We start from the raw sequence: 18,997 nt of genomic DNA, 5'->3' as shown, positions 1-18,997 counted from the left end.
TTTCCTTTTAGCTTGGATTCTCTCTTTTGAATTGACTCTTGCTTTTTAAATTAAAAAACAAAACAAAACTCTTTTACAGTGCCACCATGAAGGAAGGGGCTGAGGGAACTGTAAGATTTCTGGAATGCTAACAAGAAAGCTATACTGCCATCATAAAATTTAAAACCCCAAAGGAGGCTTAATGGCTTTGAACACTAGATCTTAGCTCTGCTTGGATCTACAGGCTCAAGTCACCGTGTCCAACTACCCTTGAACATTGAAAGAGAAAATTATAAAATCTAGACTTTTATAGTAAGTCAAACTCTTCTGAAGGTGCTAGAATAAAGACAAAATGTGACCTTTTTTAGAGCTGTTTGGTGGGAACCACTAGAGTTAATACTATGCCAGGAAAGAGGGCTATACCTGCTGCTGATGTAAAGAATTCTGGACAAGGACATTACCAGAAGCAGAAAGAAGGAACTGGCAGGTAACAGATAACAATTACTATAGCAGCAAGTGCAAAGTATTTGCTGGATAGAAATACTATTAGTAGGTCTCTGGCATCTACTGGCTAGAAGATAAAAGTTCATACAGAGCTAAGCAAATGAACTGAGGCAGCTGGTCATAAAAAAAATCTACTGGAAGAAAGGAGAGTCAATCATGATACACCAGTTAGATAAAAATATAAACACTGACATTTATTTAAAAACTGTTATTAACCAAGCTAGAAAATGGAGGTAGCAAGGTGATGGCTGCCACTGCAAAGGGGCTAAATTCACACATACCAGAGTAACATGTCCCAGATAAGCCAAGGAACAAGAGCAAGAAATATTGTGAAATAGAGACAGACAAACCAGAAACCAAAAGAAACGGTTGGAGAAAAGAGTAGGGCTAGCATGTCAGGACAGTGGGAAGAGGAGATACACAATGAAGGTGGGTATGGGCGGGGAGGCACAGTCACTGCTCACCTAGCATCCTTCTAGTCCCATGGTTTATAAGGGTCTCACACCATTAGCAACAGTCCGCCTTACTGCATTTAGACTTGGTAGGACAATATGGACAAGTGAGAGATGTAGTGTGGGAGACTGGTCCTCTTTAGAAGGTTTTCCACTCTATGATAAACTTCTACAGTGTTTAAACCACTGCTATTGGGAGTTTCCACAACCTGCTGTCAGAGTCTTTGTTGATACTAATACATTTGGTGCTTTAATTTAAACTCATGTCATTTTGATAAAAATAATAATTTTTGAAACACTAAATGCTGAGAATGGTGGTGTATGCTTGCAATGCAAAGCTTGTGGCCAGCTTGAGCTATAGAGAAAGTTCAATGTCAATCTTAGCTACATGGTAAGGTTGCCTCAAAATGACAAGAGCAGGGGAGTAGCTCAGGGTCAGGGAGCTTCCTTAGCATGTGCAGGACTCTGAGTTTGCTCCTCAGCACAATATAAACAAAGAACCATAACTAAGTAACGACTCTGCAGAGAACCACTCCAATATATTATTTTGTGGTCACAAAAGATTGAGTTAGCAGTTAACTTTTTTTTAAAGCAGTTAACTTTTATGTAAAGGCCATCAAAAATAAAGTATCCTGGCTCAAGATCACAAAAACTGGTAAATGGTTCTCAAGTTCACAAACTTAACCACAGCCCTCACTTCCTCTTGAGTTGTACAAGGAAGACAGCCATAGAAAGTGCCTAGGCTTCTTGGTTATTTGAAAGGTAATAAATTAAACATCTTTTGTTCTTGCAGTAGTGAAAGCATAGATTCATTCAGAGTGAAAACAGTATACTGCAGAAACCAGAGTGGGCTGGAGCAAGCGTGTAGCACAGGAGCCTAAAAAACTCTCTGTATAAGGCATTTTGTTTGTGGTTTTCAAAAACCCAATGAGTCCCCTATTACATTAAGTAGAGATATATTGCCTTCTTTACCTTCATCAGACTCCAATGAGGAAGAAATGTATCTTAGAAAAAAATTTATTGATAGAAGTTATTAAAAACCAAATCAAACTCAAGCCTTATTTGGAGGACTTAACAGCAGAGACTGCTTAACGCACCGTCTCACAGCACATCTCACTCGCTTTCCATGAGAGACAGTGGACTCAACCCTCATCACCCTGGAGGACCCCATACAAACCTTTTGGTTTCCAGATGTATTTCTAACTGTCCACACACACAACGGTTCCTAAGGCAGTGCTTCTTCAGCAGTACACTATCATGCAAGTTTTACAAAAATGGTTTGGGAAAAATACACTCCATCCCCAAGTTCTTCTGCTTCTGTTCTCACTCGGCTGCTATTGCTCTCCACAGAAATGGCTTTCACTCTACAAACTTATGCCTACATAAGCTACATAAGCTTTGAAACAGATATATTTTCCTATGGACCTATGTCTGATGTCACAACTCTCTCAGAGAATAGGAATAAAGGGATCGTGTGTGGTGTATGTATCACTCCAGAATCTAGAGACAGGCAGGAGGATCATGAGTTGGAGGCCAGCCTGGGCCTACGATCCTCCTAAACCCCCATGAAAATCCCAGAGTCAACTTTTCTGGCCCCAAGTTATAGCACTCAGTCTCTGCGCCGGACAGATCCAGCATGAATGTCAGCGTAATGGTCAATAACTGCATGACCTTCCAAAACTCCTCAGGGTAATCTAGAATTAGACTTCTGTTTCCAGAAGGACAGAGAGAGATGCCGAGGAGTCATGTGTGTAAAACACATATTGGTGTGAGTCCTGGCAGACAAAAATGGCATCATAAACACCAGTTAGTGTTTATTTCCTAACTGCTGTACTACACAGAAATGCACATGGTTTATAGTTATGTGATAGTGATGATAATAAAGGAACATTGTCCATATGCATAGGCTTCCAACCTGACAGTTCATTCCAGGAACCAACAAAGTGCCTGCCATTCCAGACAGTTAGCACAGGCAGTGTAAGGTTTTCTGGCTGTTTAGTTTTTTGAGGTATTGTCTTACCATGCAGGGTAAGCCCAGGATTGCTTAGCCTCCAGAGTGCTGGGATAACTGTGTGTGTGGCTTTAACCAGATCATTGATAATATATTAGTTCACTGGGGTTCTGTCCTGTTCTCAACTCGTGGAAACCCATGGCAATGACCATAACATCACAAACAAAACAAAGCAGCACTTACAACTTCGTCTCATAATCCTTCCAGGCTTTGTCAAATGGCTTCTTGAGATCCTTAGGAAAGAGAAAAGGAGAAAATGAAAACTGTCATTCATCTTTCCTCCAATAAATAACTAAAAAACCTCTGAGCAAAACCAACTTTCTTTTGGAGATGCGAAACCACATGTGCACTGTTCACAGGGAAGAAGCCCAACAGAGGTGAGAAGGTGAGCCCTCCTGGTCCTATCAAAGAAGCAGAGCCAGAGCTGCTAAGAGCCTGGGCCACATCAATCACCCTGGGACTAGGGCCCAACTCCTTCCCCTCCCCCAACCCCACCGAGGAGCTACCAATCTTTCTGAAAGGGCCTAGTCTTGTTCCTAGTCAGTACTATTATGTAAACTCGCAACACTTTTTCTAATGACAATTTTCCAAGAATATTTTGTGCTGAAAATGTTCAGAGATTTTCAACTATAAGTACTACTATGTAAAAGAAGGAAGAAAAAACTCCAAATAACCCAACCCTTCCAACTGAAGACTGAAAATAATAATTTCTGGCCACTTACTCCTTTAACCCCCTTCAGGTCTCCTTTTAACAAGGAATCCAAGGTGAAGATAACATTGTGGCTCAGACCCTGGAGCTGAAAAAAATCAACATAAAGAAAAGATGGAGTTAAAAGAGTGCACAATAAACAGTAAAGCCTATTCCTTGGACTCACTCACCCAGGGCTCGGTGGAGAGCTGTATGTCTATTATATGTCTATTGCATGTACATGCCATCCTCTTGCTAGTGTAAGCCCCTATACTGCTGCTGTAGGAATGAGGAGGGAGGAGAAGTGACATTTAAGAATCCCAGCGGTAAGCAGAGAGCTGCAGTGTGGTCCCAGAGTGATGCTCTGAGATACTGCTGTAACACATATAGATGGGTACAAGCAACTGCTACTCATTTCAGCACTTGCAACTTCTACCAAATTGCAACTCTTGGTTTGACTTTTCTTCAGTTGCCTATCAAGAATATGGAGGAAAGTGTGTAACCAGCCTTTACTGTTTCCTTTGTGTGCTCTTACAGTATGAACTCTATCTGTGATTATATTTATCCTGCATGAGATTAGACACTCATTGATGACAGGGACCTTGGCAGTTCTGCTCACACCTGTAGCCTCAGTCGCTATTATTTCTATCATCATCGTCATTGTCATCATCATCATAGACAGGTCTGGCTATATAGCCCATGCTACCCTTGAATTCACTATCTTTCTGCCTTGGATTACAGGTTCCTAGGCATGAGCGACAACATTTAGCTAAAACAAGTCTCTAACAGGTTGGGGAGCAAGTTTTCTCCTGCTCTGCAGCGGTAGTCTGCACTTTAACACAGAACAGAGGAATCTAAAGGAGACAGAGGTTGAGCTGCTGCCCTGCTGGAGGAAAGCAGTGGAGGAGCCAAAGGATGGTTTAAAATACAGTCAACAAGACCCTGGTAATCCTCAGGGAAACCTGAGCTGGCAGAGCCCTGCAGAACCTAAGCATAGATAGGTTTTGGGTCTCTTCCTTTAAGAACATTTTTCTCCCATGTAAGTATGTCTACCTATCAGCCTGTCCACCTGTCCATCTACTCTTCACTGAAGAGAGATGAGCCACACATTGTGCAGGCAGGCAGAGAGGAGCAGCCCACTCTTCTTGCTCTGAATTCGGTTTCTTTCTACACTGGCAGCAGATGCACGGCAAGGCTAAGAGAAACTATGACATGAGGGCATCCAATGCTTCGTGATGGCAGAGTGGAGGGTCTGCATCCTACTGCCAGCAAGTGACGATGGAGTGAGCCAACACACAGGTCCAGTGCCAGGTTACAGACACTTGTCAGTGCTGGAAACCCACTTATTTTTAAAATGCCAGTTATGAATTGGAAATGAGGGGGCAGGAAGCAGGGAAGAAAAGCCCTGTCTTTTGGCTCTGTCTTCTCCCGGAGCGTCCCTGTTGCTCAGACCTTGAGTTTCACAGCAGTTGTCATGCCCTCTTTGCTAAACTTCTTTACATCTGAGGAAGGTTTTCCAGTATATACCACCAGGGGGCGTAGGATTCCTGCCAAGGCAATTCTGTCTGTGTAACAGATACAGTTTAGTTTAGCAAGTGGGCCACATTACCAAATTCTAAAATGTCTATGAGAATCCACAATCATGGTTTTGGAAAGTAGGGCAAAAAGACCACTTAGAGTTTGTTTATGTATTTTTAAAATCCATCCATCCATCCACCCACTTACTTACCTACCTGCCTACCATTCTATACTCTCCCTTCCCTCCTTCCCTCCCAGTCAGCCCCCGTCCTCTCCCCACCATCCACTCGTCTGTTTCTCTTGACAAAAGGTCAGGACTCCCATCAATATCAAGGTTCCCTGACATACTGAATTGCAGTAAGTCTAGGTGCACCTTCTCCACTTAGAATTGCGATCCTCAAAAATTAAAAGGTTGAAAACGTCTTGGAAGTGACAGGAGAAAATGAAGATCCATAGAACTCAGCCCTTTGCCCTAGACACTAAACTGGAGATATTTTGTTCTCAGCTCTCAATTTTATTCTGGGAGTATAAGCCCCCAGGACCCTCTGCCCCAAGGCTCTTAAGAGATAGTGTGGTTTATTTGGTGAGGTTGGGCCCTTGCTAATTAAGCCAGCATCGATCCTTCTGCTTGTAACCATGCTGGCACTAACTTTACTCAAAGGACTTCCCATCCCCCACCAACTTGTGTGTTCCTCACTTCATTTGTTTACTGTCCATCTCCCCAGTGTACACAACAGCTCCCTGACAGTAGGAGCTGTGTGCCCATGCTTGTATTCCCAAGCCTAAACAGTGTGCTGTGCTGAACTGCCGCTCCAGCAGGTCCTGCAGAAGGTCTGAAATACAGCACTGGCTGTCCGAGGTTCCCCTCCTACAGGGTTGTTCCTAGTGATGGAAACAGTGTGCCCAACAATGGGTGCTGGCTTGGGAATTATAGCACTTATGAGAATTTTCCTTATTTATGTGATATATGGGGGAATAAACAGTACTTACAGAGGACAAGATTTACTTTTTAAAAGATGAGGAAAAGGTTGTATGTGTATATGATTTCTAGAGAAACGGAGTAATTTGCTGGTGTCAGTGCTCTGAAGGACATGGGGGTAGAGGAGATGCAGGAGGAAGAAGGTTTTTTCCATTGTTGTTGTTGTTGTTATTGTTATTATTATTACTTAAAGGGCTGGAGAGAGAGTTCAGTTGGTAAAAGCTTACCTTGCGAGCATGAGGTCCTAAGTTAGATGCCAGAACTCATGTCAAAAAGGGCAGATCTATCTGGTGGCCCACACTTGTAACTCTAGTGCTGGGAATAGGGACAGGAGACTTCCCTGGAGCTCTGTGACTTCCGGCTGAGCCTAACTGGTAAGCCCTCTGCTAATGAGATCATTCCAGCCTCAACAAACAAGACAGTGCTTGAGAACAACAGCTAAGGTTGCACACAGGTATGCATATGCAAACATGCACACATTTTCACATACATATTCAAACATCCTTTAAAAATAAGCAAAGGACTGCTCGAATATGAAAAACACAGATTAAAAACACATCTCAACTTCCATTCCTAAATGATATTTTTCATCAGTGTTTCAACCCTTGTGAATGAAGCAATAATGGAAGCTTGCTGCTACCTTGACACGGAGGTTGCATTACTGACCACCAAGGGAATTATGAAATCTGTGGTTAGTGTGAAAGGTGAAGGTTCTTCTGAAGACAAGCCTCTCCAAAATCTATGCTCTAACCACACTGAGTAACCAATGTCAGCACTGTGGTTAAGCACTGGGTTGAGGCTCTGCACTGATGGAAAACCCCAAGAATTAAGAATTTCTTTGTGGTCATCTACACACGTATTCTTGGGGAATAGAAAGAAACCAAACAGACAATACATTATAAATTTATAAATCTGGATTTTCCCCAGTGATTAAGCTTAGGTAAAGATCATAGGGAAAAAAAATACTAAAATTTACCAACTCTATTCAGCTTCCTTCCCAGAAAAAAAATTCCTTCCCTTGGTGACAGGTGACTAAATTATTTGAGAGGCACCAGGAAGACAGCAGAGAAGAACTGAAACATAAGACTGTTTCTCTCTCGGAAATCTCAATGAAGAGAACATTTGTTCCTCCAGATATCTTAGAATGCTGCTCTGTGACAGGTGAATTACATGATTTTAGTCTTAGGATTCCAGAGTCTTCCAGTATTTTCATTTTCTTAATATTTCAGAAATCTTGACAACCCAAGCAAGTTCTGTCAAACTGAAGTGTTGTCCCCACTGGCGATTTCAGTATAGTCAACACAGAATCCCAGGACTATGGGAGCAGACTTCCTGCTGTCACCGTCATTAGCCTGTAAGGGATGCTTTAGGAAAAATGCACCATGGATCATTCTGATGGCACTTTACTAAAATGCTATTGATTATTCTGCATCAATTTCCCCAAATTTCAAACTATTTCCCTTTCTGTAGTAACCAAATCCAGTTAGTGTAAATGCTTTCACATGATTCAAGTCCACAAGAAGCAGAAGTTCTGCTCTGAGGCAGGAGACTTGCCAATTAGGTCAGTGTGAGCTACACAGCAAGACTCATTCTCAAACATAAACACTATCTACAGAAAAACCAAAACTATTTATATTTCCATCTTAATAAGCAAGCAGTATGTTAAACACCATTTCGGGGATGATGCTTGCTTACATTAAAGATACTGGTGTTTCTAACAAATGATTGTTCCTTACGGGGCTGTCCTCTGCCAGTCCCTATGTCACACCCTTCCGGGAATCTGGAAGAAGTTAGATAAGAAAGCTGAAAGCTATCCTTTCACAGTGTACTAGCCATTTCTTAAACATAGACTTGTAATTAATATGCACTTCTACAAAAAAATAAACTTATTCCTCATAAACTGCTCTGATGATGCTCTGATCATACAAATAATCTGTCACAGTCCTACCCGAAGAAAAACAACTCTTGCTCTGTGTGGAAACAAATGTATTCTGTTTTGATTTTTTACCCCTTCATAAAGACATCCTCTTGCCTGTCTACTGATGGCATTACTTTACCCCCTCCTTCTCAGAGGGTAGGCTTCTGAGGGGAGAGGCTCTTGGGATGACCACAGCAGTGTATAGGAGCAGCACAGGCCACAGTGCTGAACCCGAGACCCTGCTGGACTCACAGCTGTGCTCTGGGAGCCTTGGAGTGCTGCCCCCCAGAGAAGGCCAGAAGTGTCTCCTTTCCCCACCGTGGAGTGGAAAGCAGTCCAGCTCTGCCAATGGGCCCTCCCACACGCAGACAGGGCTCTGTTAATTAACGAGGACATGATTTGCTTGCATTCATCATTTCTAGCTAATTCTGACAGGCTCTCTCCACTGTTCCTTGGTGCTCTCCTTCTCTGCAGAAAGAAACAATTTCTCTCAAAGCAAAGCTAATGCAAATCTGCTGACTTGCTCAACACTTTGGAAAATCCAATTAAAATAATGAGCCAGCTCCTGCAGTTAAATCGGCAATTCCCTGGTATAATTTAGGTTTTCTGTCTAGAGTGTTAACTCCTTCACACCCTAGGCAGTAACCAAATGTCTTAAAGCTATTTGAAACGGGTACCTGGAGATCATCATGCTAAGCAAAATAAGCCAGCACTTCAAAGACAAATTCTGTGTGTTTTCTTTCATACATCAAATCTAGATTTAAATTTTCTCTCTAAAAGGGACCATTTGGGGAGAGAAATGGGAACAATGAAGCAGAGAATCCGGACGAGGTGGTAGGGGGATGCAAGGAAAACACATGATACATGGGTGTGTATGAATGAAAGAATATGTCACAGTAATATCCATCATTCTATTATGCTAACTGCTTTAAAAGAAAACACAATGGAAAAAGAAACTTTAAAGAGTTTATCACTAGCCTGCTTTCCAGAACACTATAACACAGAGAAAAAAATCACAGACGCACATGATCATCACTATTATGAGTGACTGTTTAACCTCTCTGGTGCCCCAATATTTCCTTCAACTAGCCAGTGCCAGTGCAAATGGTCTGGGGAGCAGAGAATAAGAGAGGGTACCAACAAGGTACCCCTGGAACTCGTCATGTTACTCAGCTTACTGATTATTATTCAGTGTGACTGCTAATTCTGTCAGCCTGGCTGGGTTAGAAAACACACAGATTAGTAAGGCACATCTTTTCTTGTGTCCATGCACAAGTTTCCAGATACAAATGGATCATGAAGGCTATGACTATGAATGGATCAATCCCTTGAAGAATGCACAGGTGATGCTATTACTGGGAGGTGGGGAGATGCAAGTGACAGAGCCTGAAGGAGGAGGCAGTCACTTGGGTACTACATCTTGCCCTGGCCCCTTCCTGCATTCCTTTTTCTGCTTCCTGTCTAAAATGCCTTCCTGCCGATGATGCCCTGGATCTTTGTGTTTTCAACTCAGCCAATGGTAAAGTTAAGAGATCCAGCTTCCAAGCTGTTTCCTTTCTGTAAACAGTAAGCGTGAGTTACTGTAAGTCCGTGGAGTTGGCTGCTTTTAAGAACAGCACCACAGAGCTTTTACAAAGTACCTTATTGAAACATGAAACATGAAACAGGTGTGGCTTTGAAGTCATCTAATAATTTATGAAATTATTTTATATCCCAAATGCTTCAGAATGTTTCCCAAAATGTTTCAGAAACTAAAATGATACAATATAAATGTAAAGGACCACTGTCTTCAGCTATTACTGACACATTAGATTAAGGTTGTTCCTTAAATTTTTCTTTGTTGCACAGGCAGGAACAGGAAACGGAGTTTTTGCTCACGGTCTGAGGCTACTCCTACCTCCAGAAGAAAGTCAACGCTACTTTATCTGCCTGGGATTTTAAGAGTTTTTCTCAGCTTCCAGGGTGCCCCAGGCTTACCTCCTCACATTTAGCTGAGTGTGTTCTTGGGCAAGTTACCCTCACTTACCCTTTTAGAGGCCTGGTCTCCTCACTGCTGAGGTGCAAATGATAAAACCAGGTTCCTGTACCCTTGAAGGATTTATGTGAGATGTACTCAGTGGACTGAAATGTATGTAGAATGCTAGGTAGAGATGGGCTCAATTAAACACTAGGTTTACTTTCTTAGATTTTTTTTTTAACACACATTTGGAAGGCTAAGCAGTAATGGAAGAGAAAAGGGTAATGAGGGAATTTGGGATCTAAAATACTGCTTGTAAGTATTGCGCCACATGCTCTCCATGGTAAACACTATGGTCTGGCTTTTCTGTTCATTCTTCAAGGCCATCTCTTAAAATAATATCGCATCCCATTATGCTATGTTGCATCTAGGCAGCACAGCCTAAATTACACCGTTGATTAAAATGATAGAGGATACTGTGCTTAGCCTTTGTTATCTAAAGTTACTGGGGTCAAGAGAACTCTATAAAATTGGTCTTAAGTCTCACTAGATTAATGAGGGCATAAGCTCAGAGAGGTTAAGTAAACTTGATGAACGCCAAAGCATGAATGAAGCAGATGGCCAGGTTATTAAAGGCAATTTGCTTTACTCCAAAGGCCATTCTCATTTCCTCTGTCTTGCTATATTCATTTAAAGTGACAATTGGGGCACATCACTTTCCTGTCTGAAACCCATTCCTGCTTCCTGCTAGCTAGAATCAAGTTCAAATCCCCCAAGTTTAGGTCTGGCCCTGCCAACCTTTTCCCTTGTGGCTATCCCCAGGTCAGCACCAGTTGCCCTGGACAGGAAAAGGCTTTTATGAGTCCCTGGGCTGCAGAAAAGGTGGCAGCATGAACGCCTGGTTCTGGGTGTAGGAGCACTCACAACATGAGCAATCTTTCCACACTTTATGTGTGCTACACACTCATTCTTCTCCAGCCCTCCTTTTCCCTTCCCAGATCCCCGTGCTTCAGCTCCCCGAGTAACTGAGGCTCAGTTATATCAGCAAATGGTTGATTAGTAACACACGTTACAAATTGAATCAATATATAAAATAAAGAAACAGTATGATAGCAAGTTTGAAGGAAAAAGCTGTAGGTTTCATATGGCAGTAGGGGATTCCAGAACTCAGGTGCAAATGGTTCCGACTGTGTCCTAGACCAGTCTTCTCGCTGCTACCTGAAAGCATCAGAGATGGACTCCTAAATCCAACTGACCAGAGCTTCTTGAGGATGGAACCTAACAGCTCAAGTCTTAGTAAGCTCTTCAAGTGAATTAAAGTAAGAGAGCCACTTTCTGAGTCTTAGGGCTGTGCACAGTAGAAAATCCAAACTCCTGTTGAGAAGAGAATACCTCAAGCCAGAGAGAAAATCACCTTGTCTATGGTCTCAGGTACAACTGCCATGGAGAAGGAGGTCAAAGGCTGCTCTAGAGAGTTCTGGAAAACTCAAGGCCCATCATATGCTGATGGCATCTGAGAAGACTGAATTCAAGTGGGATTCCAATTTTCCTGGAAACATTACACAAAGAAAAGAGCAGTGTGGGAGTTAAGGGATATGGAAATCCTTAAGATCATGTAAACAGTAGGTATGTTTTAACATCTCCTCACAGGGAAAATAAAGCACTGTTTCCTCTTACCCTACCAGAGAACAACTACACCAGAAAGAGAAGTGGAGCTCTAACATTTAGAGAAACGAGGAAGCAAAAGAACACAACCCATACACTTGGGTCTTGGCTTGAAAAAGCCAGCCTGGCCTTAGTAGTTGGAATGATAATCAGTTCTTAACCAGCTTTTAGACTTTAAATTTCATTTCCATGCATGTCATTTATAATTTGCCATGTATGAATTACAACAAAACCATTCTGTGACATCAGTTTACATTTTCCTTGCCTTCTATGATGTCTCTATCATGTTTTAACAACATGTCTATCATGTTTTACAACATCATGTCTATCATGTTTTAACAACATCTCTATCATGTTTTACAACAGCTGACTCTGGAAGGATCATAGCACAACTTAAGATGCCTATATGCTGGCACACTTGGGCTTAGTGTGTGTCAGGAGGAACAGTGATGTCTCCTTGTAAACATCACATCTTTGTGCACCTGAGAACAGAATCGACTGCTGCCAGTGGCTTCCTTCTTGGGCTGTATCTGCATGTTCTAAAACATTTCATTTGACCTTCATGGAAATGTTCAGAATTCAAAAACCGACCTAAAGGGTGACTGTGTGGTAAGTTCTTGGTGGATACAGCTCAAGGGCATCCATGCACATGAGGAATCTTAGATTACAAATCTGGGATATCAGCTGCTTCCAAGAAATCAAATAATGTCTCCCCTACTGATGTAAACACAAAGGCGGGGGCTTTATAAAATTTGATCTCTACGTTCATCTTTCTCTTTCTCTGTGAAATTAAGGAATTCTTTAGAATGAGCTATCAAAATGTTTCATGCAAGCATTCTCAAACAGAAAGGGACAGTCATGACTATCACAGAGTCTGGCATAAATGGGCACCTGCTAAATGTTGCTGAGTCAAGGGACACTTTAGGAAGTCTATATTTTTAATATTTACTTTTAATTTACATTTTTTGATTCATTGTAATATGCAATATAAACTACTGTTGAATGCTAAAGTTTGTCTTCTAAGGGAAATGGTCTCCACCAGCTTTTAAAAACATACTTTCAAAAGAACCCACTCAAAGAAACCATTTGTAGTCAGGACAATGATCCCACTAGCGTGAAGACATGGCACCCCTGCAGTGTGGATGGGTGGGTGAGAAAATGAGTACCCTGCCTCTGGTGACCCAGCCTGTGAAGCAGCAGAGCAGAGGTCTGAACTCAGTGTGTAGAGATGGGTGTCCATCTCTAAAGCTACAGCTTTTCTGCCGACTCTCAGGCCTCTCCACTGTTTCACTCTCTTAGCACACACAGTGCGAGCAGTGTGTCAGTGGGCAGTCTATTCACTTCTAGGGGCAGATGTACTGAGAAGCTACTTGAAGACTGGATTAGAAAGGCAGTTCTTCATGTATAATCATAAAGGACTAAAGGAGCAAAGGGCAGAGTCTAAAACAAAAAAAAAGAGTATAAGAAACAACTGGCTGGAAAGCAACCATGCATTCCATATTAAATGTAATCAGAAATAAATTCAAGAAGGGCAGAAGCATTATGAAATTAAGAATAAACACAGCTAAAGAAATGGATCACCTGAACTAGCATTTTAAATTAGCATTCAGATTAGCACTTCTCAAAGTGGTTCAATGGAAGTCCATGTTTCTCACATGAGAAAGTCAGTGATCAAATAAGTTTGGAAGCATCAACCTGGTTAAGATTCTTCATTCTCGTGTGCCTAAGCGTTTAACACACAAATGTGTGCTGCAAGTCTCCTTGAGTAATATTAACACTTCTTAGAAAGAACTTTCACCAGAGAACAAGGCATGGGGCTAAGGTTTCCATCTCACTCAGTTTGATGCTCCTATCCCTAGGCAGGGGCAGACGAATATATTGACCACGGCCACTGAGTAAAGTTGGGCAGGGTATGGTATGCACAGGCCAAAGCACCAATCCTGAACACACAAGTGGAGCCTGAAACAGTATGCTCCTCTTGATAATCTGTGCCCAGTGTTGCCGACATCAGTCCACAGGAAGGGGCCCTGACTTGACTGTATTATCTCCCAGCAGTCAAGTGTGAAGTGGGCACCAGCCTTATCTGAGGCAATTACAGAGACAACATTCCCCACCAGGAATCCAAAATAAGATTTAACCTGAAGCAGTTAGGAAGAATGAGAAAATCTAGGGAAGAGGACATTCCTGAGATGAAAAATGGGCAAAAAAGGGAAGGCATAGAGCCAAGGGAGTGCCTGTAGGCCAGAGCTTCATGGAATTCTCTGAGCCAAGGGAAATATCTGCATTTCCTTTTCACAATGCACCTATAACATCTGGGGGAGGAAAAAGAACTCTGGAGGCTTCTGGGATGAAGAGTGTGCAGACAAACAGTTCATGATCTTAGCGTCGGTCTTACCTTGTAACATCTGTGCTCTGCGTTAACTGTTCATCTAAATCAACAGAACTTTTTAAGTTAATGGTGGATCTATGCCAGCAAGACCGACCACATGCATGTATTTTCGGAGGCAGTGCAGAGTGCTGTAGAGAAGACTCTAGGTTTGAAGGGCTCTTACAACTACCTGACCTGTGATTCCATTTCCCTGCAGTTAACCAAGGTTGATCCAGCAAGTCAGTGATGCAGAGATGACAGAAGGCAATGCTTATCAAACATTCACTCGTTCTTTCCCTTGATTATACCCCGTCCTCTGGAGCTCAGATGGAAGCTAAGAACACCTGGAGAGTTGTGAAAAGGTGTGAGCCTACCTGGTGTCTTTCTCCTCCAAACCAAACCTTGTGAGGAGCTGCCATGTGCCTTACTCTCTGATTTCTTCCCATGTGAACCAGACTCCTTCAGAAGCCATATGACAGGAGGAGAAAACTAATGTTTCCTACACTCACGACTGTGGCAGATACCTATAACCTGGACTAATATAACGTGGACTGTGCTTAAGTCAGTGCCTAGCACACTGTAAATATAAACTAGTGTTACCTCTATTTAGGTAAGCAAAAGTTTCCATAAAAATAATAGCAGTGTTGCTGGCTTCATGGCTCTGAGGATGAGACTAGGTTAATTAATCAATTATTTAATTAAATTAAAGACAGCCTCTCTTACATTGCTCAGAGTAGCTAGTATTGAATAGTTGATACTACAGGCAAAAAACAAAACAAAACAACCAAACAAAAAGCCCAAAAAACCAACAAAACAACAACAAACCCCCAAAAAGATCCCCCCACAAAAAAACCCAAATAAAACCAACAAAAAAAGACATACTGATAAGCAAGTGCCACAGTGTCATTTTAATGTGATTCTGTACAAATCTCTAACAAGTGACCAAGTTCTTTCCTCATTTCTTCTTAACATGGACCCAGAACTTTAAAGTATGTCTCTCCTAGTTCCAAGTGTTGTTCTGCCAGTATAAGGATCAGTTTACAATGATACAGTGTACACCCTTGATGAATGTGTTACCTGTCACATGCAAATGTTACAGGCTGAAAATTCAATCCTACTTGAAAATCATTATCTGAATTTCTATTTAAAATATTTTTAATGTGCAATAGCTCTTACTAATTTAAAATTCAGCCTGGATTACATGTGACTTCTGTATATTACATATACTTATTGCATGGTAACTGTATACTGGTGAGAGAAAATTCCAAGTCATTAGTTATGGTATGGCTACAACTAGCACTTTCCAATTTTATTTACATGTTACAGAGAGTTAAGCTTCCAAAACACAAGAAAAAACCCCTAAAACCTTCTGAAATAAATATAAAATCTACATTTTGTTGACATGACCCCATGATCCCATGATATTTCACTGTAGGCAGTTCTAACTTGGAGTGGAACTCATCAGTCTTTGATTTACTTCATTCCACATGAGCATTCAATGTCTCACTGCAAAGGGAAGAGCTTGGTGGCATTACAGAATACATGGCACGCACACTGTTTCCTATCTAAGATACAAACCGGAATCCTAAGATTATCTAACTGTAAGGATTTTGGATACAATGTAAGATACACACACACACACACACACACACACACACACACACACACGGAGAGAGAGAGAGAGAGGGGGGGGGGGGCAAGCAAACAGTATCTATGTCTAAATGTATTAACAGAAATATTACATTAAAATGTCAGACACTAAAATTGTGTAATAATCCTTTTTTTAATTCTTTCCATATCTCTGTTTTATTGTAGTAAACACATGTAACTTTCATAATAATAACAATAATAATAAACCCAAATCCTTTCCCTCTTGCTCATCCACCCACACCCATGTGAAAAACCTTACTTAACAGAATGTCCCATAACGCTAACTGGTCATGAGTCATCACAGGGCACAAGGAGGGATGTAGTACAAACACCAAAACCTTCCAATTATGTATTTTCATTCTGCAAAAAGATGAGATATTTCATGGGGAGCCAGAACTAACAGGTACATCTGCACAGAACAGAACATAACCAAATGGGGGTGGGATGGGGGGAGAGGACAAAGAAATCTGTTATGAGATTGTGTCTCTGAAAAATGACCAAAAAAAAGCTACACCTTAATAACATGGCCACCCAAACAAGACCTGTTCTACTACCAATAGACATGCTAACAAGGAAGGGAACCTCGGAGGTCGCCACCTTTAGACAAAGAACTAGATGCAACTATGGGATGCTGAAATAGTCTCCCCAGGAATGGTGGTTATCACTTAATTGGTTATCCAATAGCAAGGGGAAGGACACACAACTGTAAGCGTGAAATAGAGGCTATGAGTTTGAGAGGAAACATGCGGCCCAGGACATGGGGGAGGGGGGTGGTGTCTGGGACACAGGGGAGGGCTTTTAAGGGAGGAATGAGAAGGAAAAATTATGTAATTATATTTTAACTTAAAGGAAAAAAGATGAGATCTTTAAAAATGCACTAGAGTTCAGGGTAGCAGCATTTACCACTGGGCATAACTATTCTTTCCACACTTTTTAACATTTCAAAGAAAATTCTCAAAAATAATGTGATAAAAATCTAGATCCAACATGTGTGTTTTCAGATATTTTCATCTGGGGCAAAAGAAACTTAAAAATAAAAAACAAAATAAAACAAAAAGCAATCGTTAACCCAATCCACAACTTTCTGCAGTCAGAAACTGTAAACAGGAAGTGCTCTGCCACCGCCGACAGGAACTGTCTGCTCCGCCCCAGCAGCTCTGCAACAGTAACTGCCCTCAACTGCCAAAGGACAAGCTGCAGGGCTGTGGATGCAAAGGGTGGTGCTGAGAAGGGACCAGGGCACCAAGAGTCCTGCCTGGACTAGATGGCCTCTGGACACAGCCCACTATTGTTAAAGAACGTTTGCATACAGCCTGTAAGACCACTGCGGCGTGGACTAGGAGGCCATGGCATTTAAATGGCGTCCTACTAACCACAGAGAATCTCTTCGCCAGAGCAATTTAAGTTTGGGAACTTTAAACGTGTGTGATGTTGTCTGTTGATGCTTCATGTCCTTTGCTAGGATCACGTGACCAGCCAGCACTGTTCAACAAGCAACCATTTTATTATTGCTTTCTTTTCAATGGTTAAAATCATGAACTTAATCTTGATACTGTATATTTAATCAAATGAGCAACAACACTACAAGCAGCTAAATTCAGGAGCAGTCTACTTTTATCTATTTATTATAAAAAGTACATTGTAAAAGGAGTCTTCTCACTAATATACTGAATCTCAAATGGGCACAGTAGGAGGGAAGGAAGAGCCCCACATCATCACACAAGAACACCAGAGTACATAGGTGCTTTACACAACTCCTGAAAATCCTACCACAACACAAACTGTATTTCCTCACTGATAGGTCCCTCCTACTCACCATGGTATTTGTACAGACCCTCAATACATACAATCCATGCATTGAGAGTGACACGACTCAGATGGTCATCACTCGTATTTTATAAAGTGAAGAAAAGAAAGCAAGCCATAGGTATCTTTCCAGGCACATGGGGAAGCAGCTGCTGGCAACCTTTTCTTTCCCAAGCCTCTTCAGGCCAAAGCTTAAGCTCTTATATCCTGTCACAGACACAGTAAAGGGAACAAGCCTACCATGACCAGTTTCTCTATTTCCTCACCACTGAGAGGCAGCATTTCCTAGACATAAGAAACCTAACAGACCAACTTTTGGAAGCACAGAGTAGATCCCTCCATCTTCTCAGAATGACAACCACATAACTGATGTTAGAAAAGAAAATTCACCAGGAGGGAAAAACTGGCTCACAAAACCCAGGGAATGCAAAGGAAGCAGGCTGAAGACCATACACCAGCCTCCTCTGGGCACAATGGAGGCCAGTGAACTTTTATCCTGCACATTTCTTTACAATGACATTTTGACATAGTGATGTTTTTTGTTTTTGTTTTTAACTTTATTTATTTATTTATTTTATTATTTTTTAAATCAAGTTATAATTTTTTTACTTATTCACACAGGTGTTGACATAGTGATGTTTTATTAAATATTTCTCCTTCTTCATATAGACTACAATTTGATGCCCAGACTTTGATTTATATTTTGAAAAATTTAAACTCACAAAAATTTGAAAACACAGTAGAGAGAGGATCCTGTTTACTCTTCAACCAACTTTCCTGGTAGCCACAACAGCTTACATGTTATTTTATTGAAATCTAGAAACTGACACTATGACAGGTGACTAGACTACAGACCTTATTTAAATCTCATCAGTTCTGGCATATGCTTTTCAGTCTCTGTAAAAAGTCCAGTGCTTGACTTGGGACCACAGAAAAGATGCTTCTCTGCCCAGTGTCTGGTTAGCAAGACACTCAAAGGCAGCAATACCTGTTGATCAAATGGACCTACAGACAATCCCAGCCAGCAGACCTGGAAACTATCCATCTGATGCTGATTTTCTGAGAGTTAGAGAATCTTTCCAACAAGAGTCCAAAGGAGAGCCTGGGCCCAAGTGGTGCTGCATCTCAGAGCTCTGCAAGCAGCATCTGACAGGGCAAAGCACAGCGAAGCTCTGGGAATAAAGCCAAAGCCACTGGCAGATCCAAGGGAGACAGAGGTGCCAGCACAATGCCGCGCTTGTCAAGAAAAGCTAGTTTTCTTGGGCAAAGACAGCCCAAGAAGGATAACCATGTGAACTGAACCAACTCCTGTGTAAAATGATTATTTTTTTGTGACTGCTCACCAGACATGCCCCTCCCATTTTCAATAAAAAATATTTATTTTTATTTTCTGAATGAAATGAAATAAATTAGGTCTTACAGCAATTTCTGATATACTTTAGATTTCTATTATTCTATGAAAGAAGAGAGGACATGGCAAAAAATAAAAACCAACAAAAAAC

At 41.5% G+C, this 18,997-nt stretch overlaps 1 protein-coding gene across 4 annotated transcripts in view; it reads right to left on the bottom strand.

Moving 5' to 3' along the window:
* Asap1 (ArfGAP with SH3 domain, ankyrin repeat and PH domain 1) overlaps positions 1-18,997 on the bottom strand; it is a 291,208-nt gene that overhangs the window by 85,207 nt on the left and 187,004 nt on the right. For all 4 annotated transcript variants that reach the window (XM_028773285.1, XM_028773286.1, XM_028773283.1 and 1 more), the window contains exons 6-7: positions 3,669-3,743; positions 3,130-3,179 (exon numbers count right to left, since the gene is read on the bottom strand). In XM_028773285.1, the coding sequence (XP_028629118.1) occupies positions 3,130-3,179; positions 3,669-3,743 (125 nt within the window). The remainder of the gene's footprint in view (positions 1-3,129; positions 3,180-3,668; positions 3,744-18,997) is intronic.

The sequence above is a fragment of the Grammomys surdaster genome, unplaced genomic scaffold, assembly GCF_004785775.1.
Source record: "Grammomys surdaster isolate TR1022 unplaced genomic scaffold, NIH_TR_1.0 224, whole genome shotgun sequence".
NCBI lineage: Eukaryota > Metazoa > Chordata > Mammalia > Rodentia > Muridae > Grammomys > Grammomys surdaster.
This window is presented reverse-complemented; position numbering and strand designations above follow the sequence as displayed.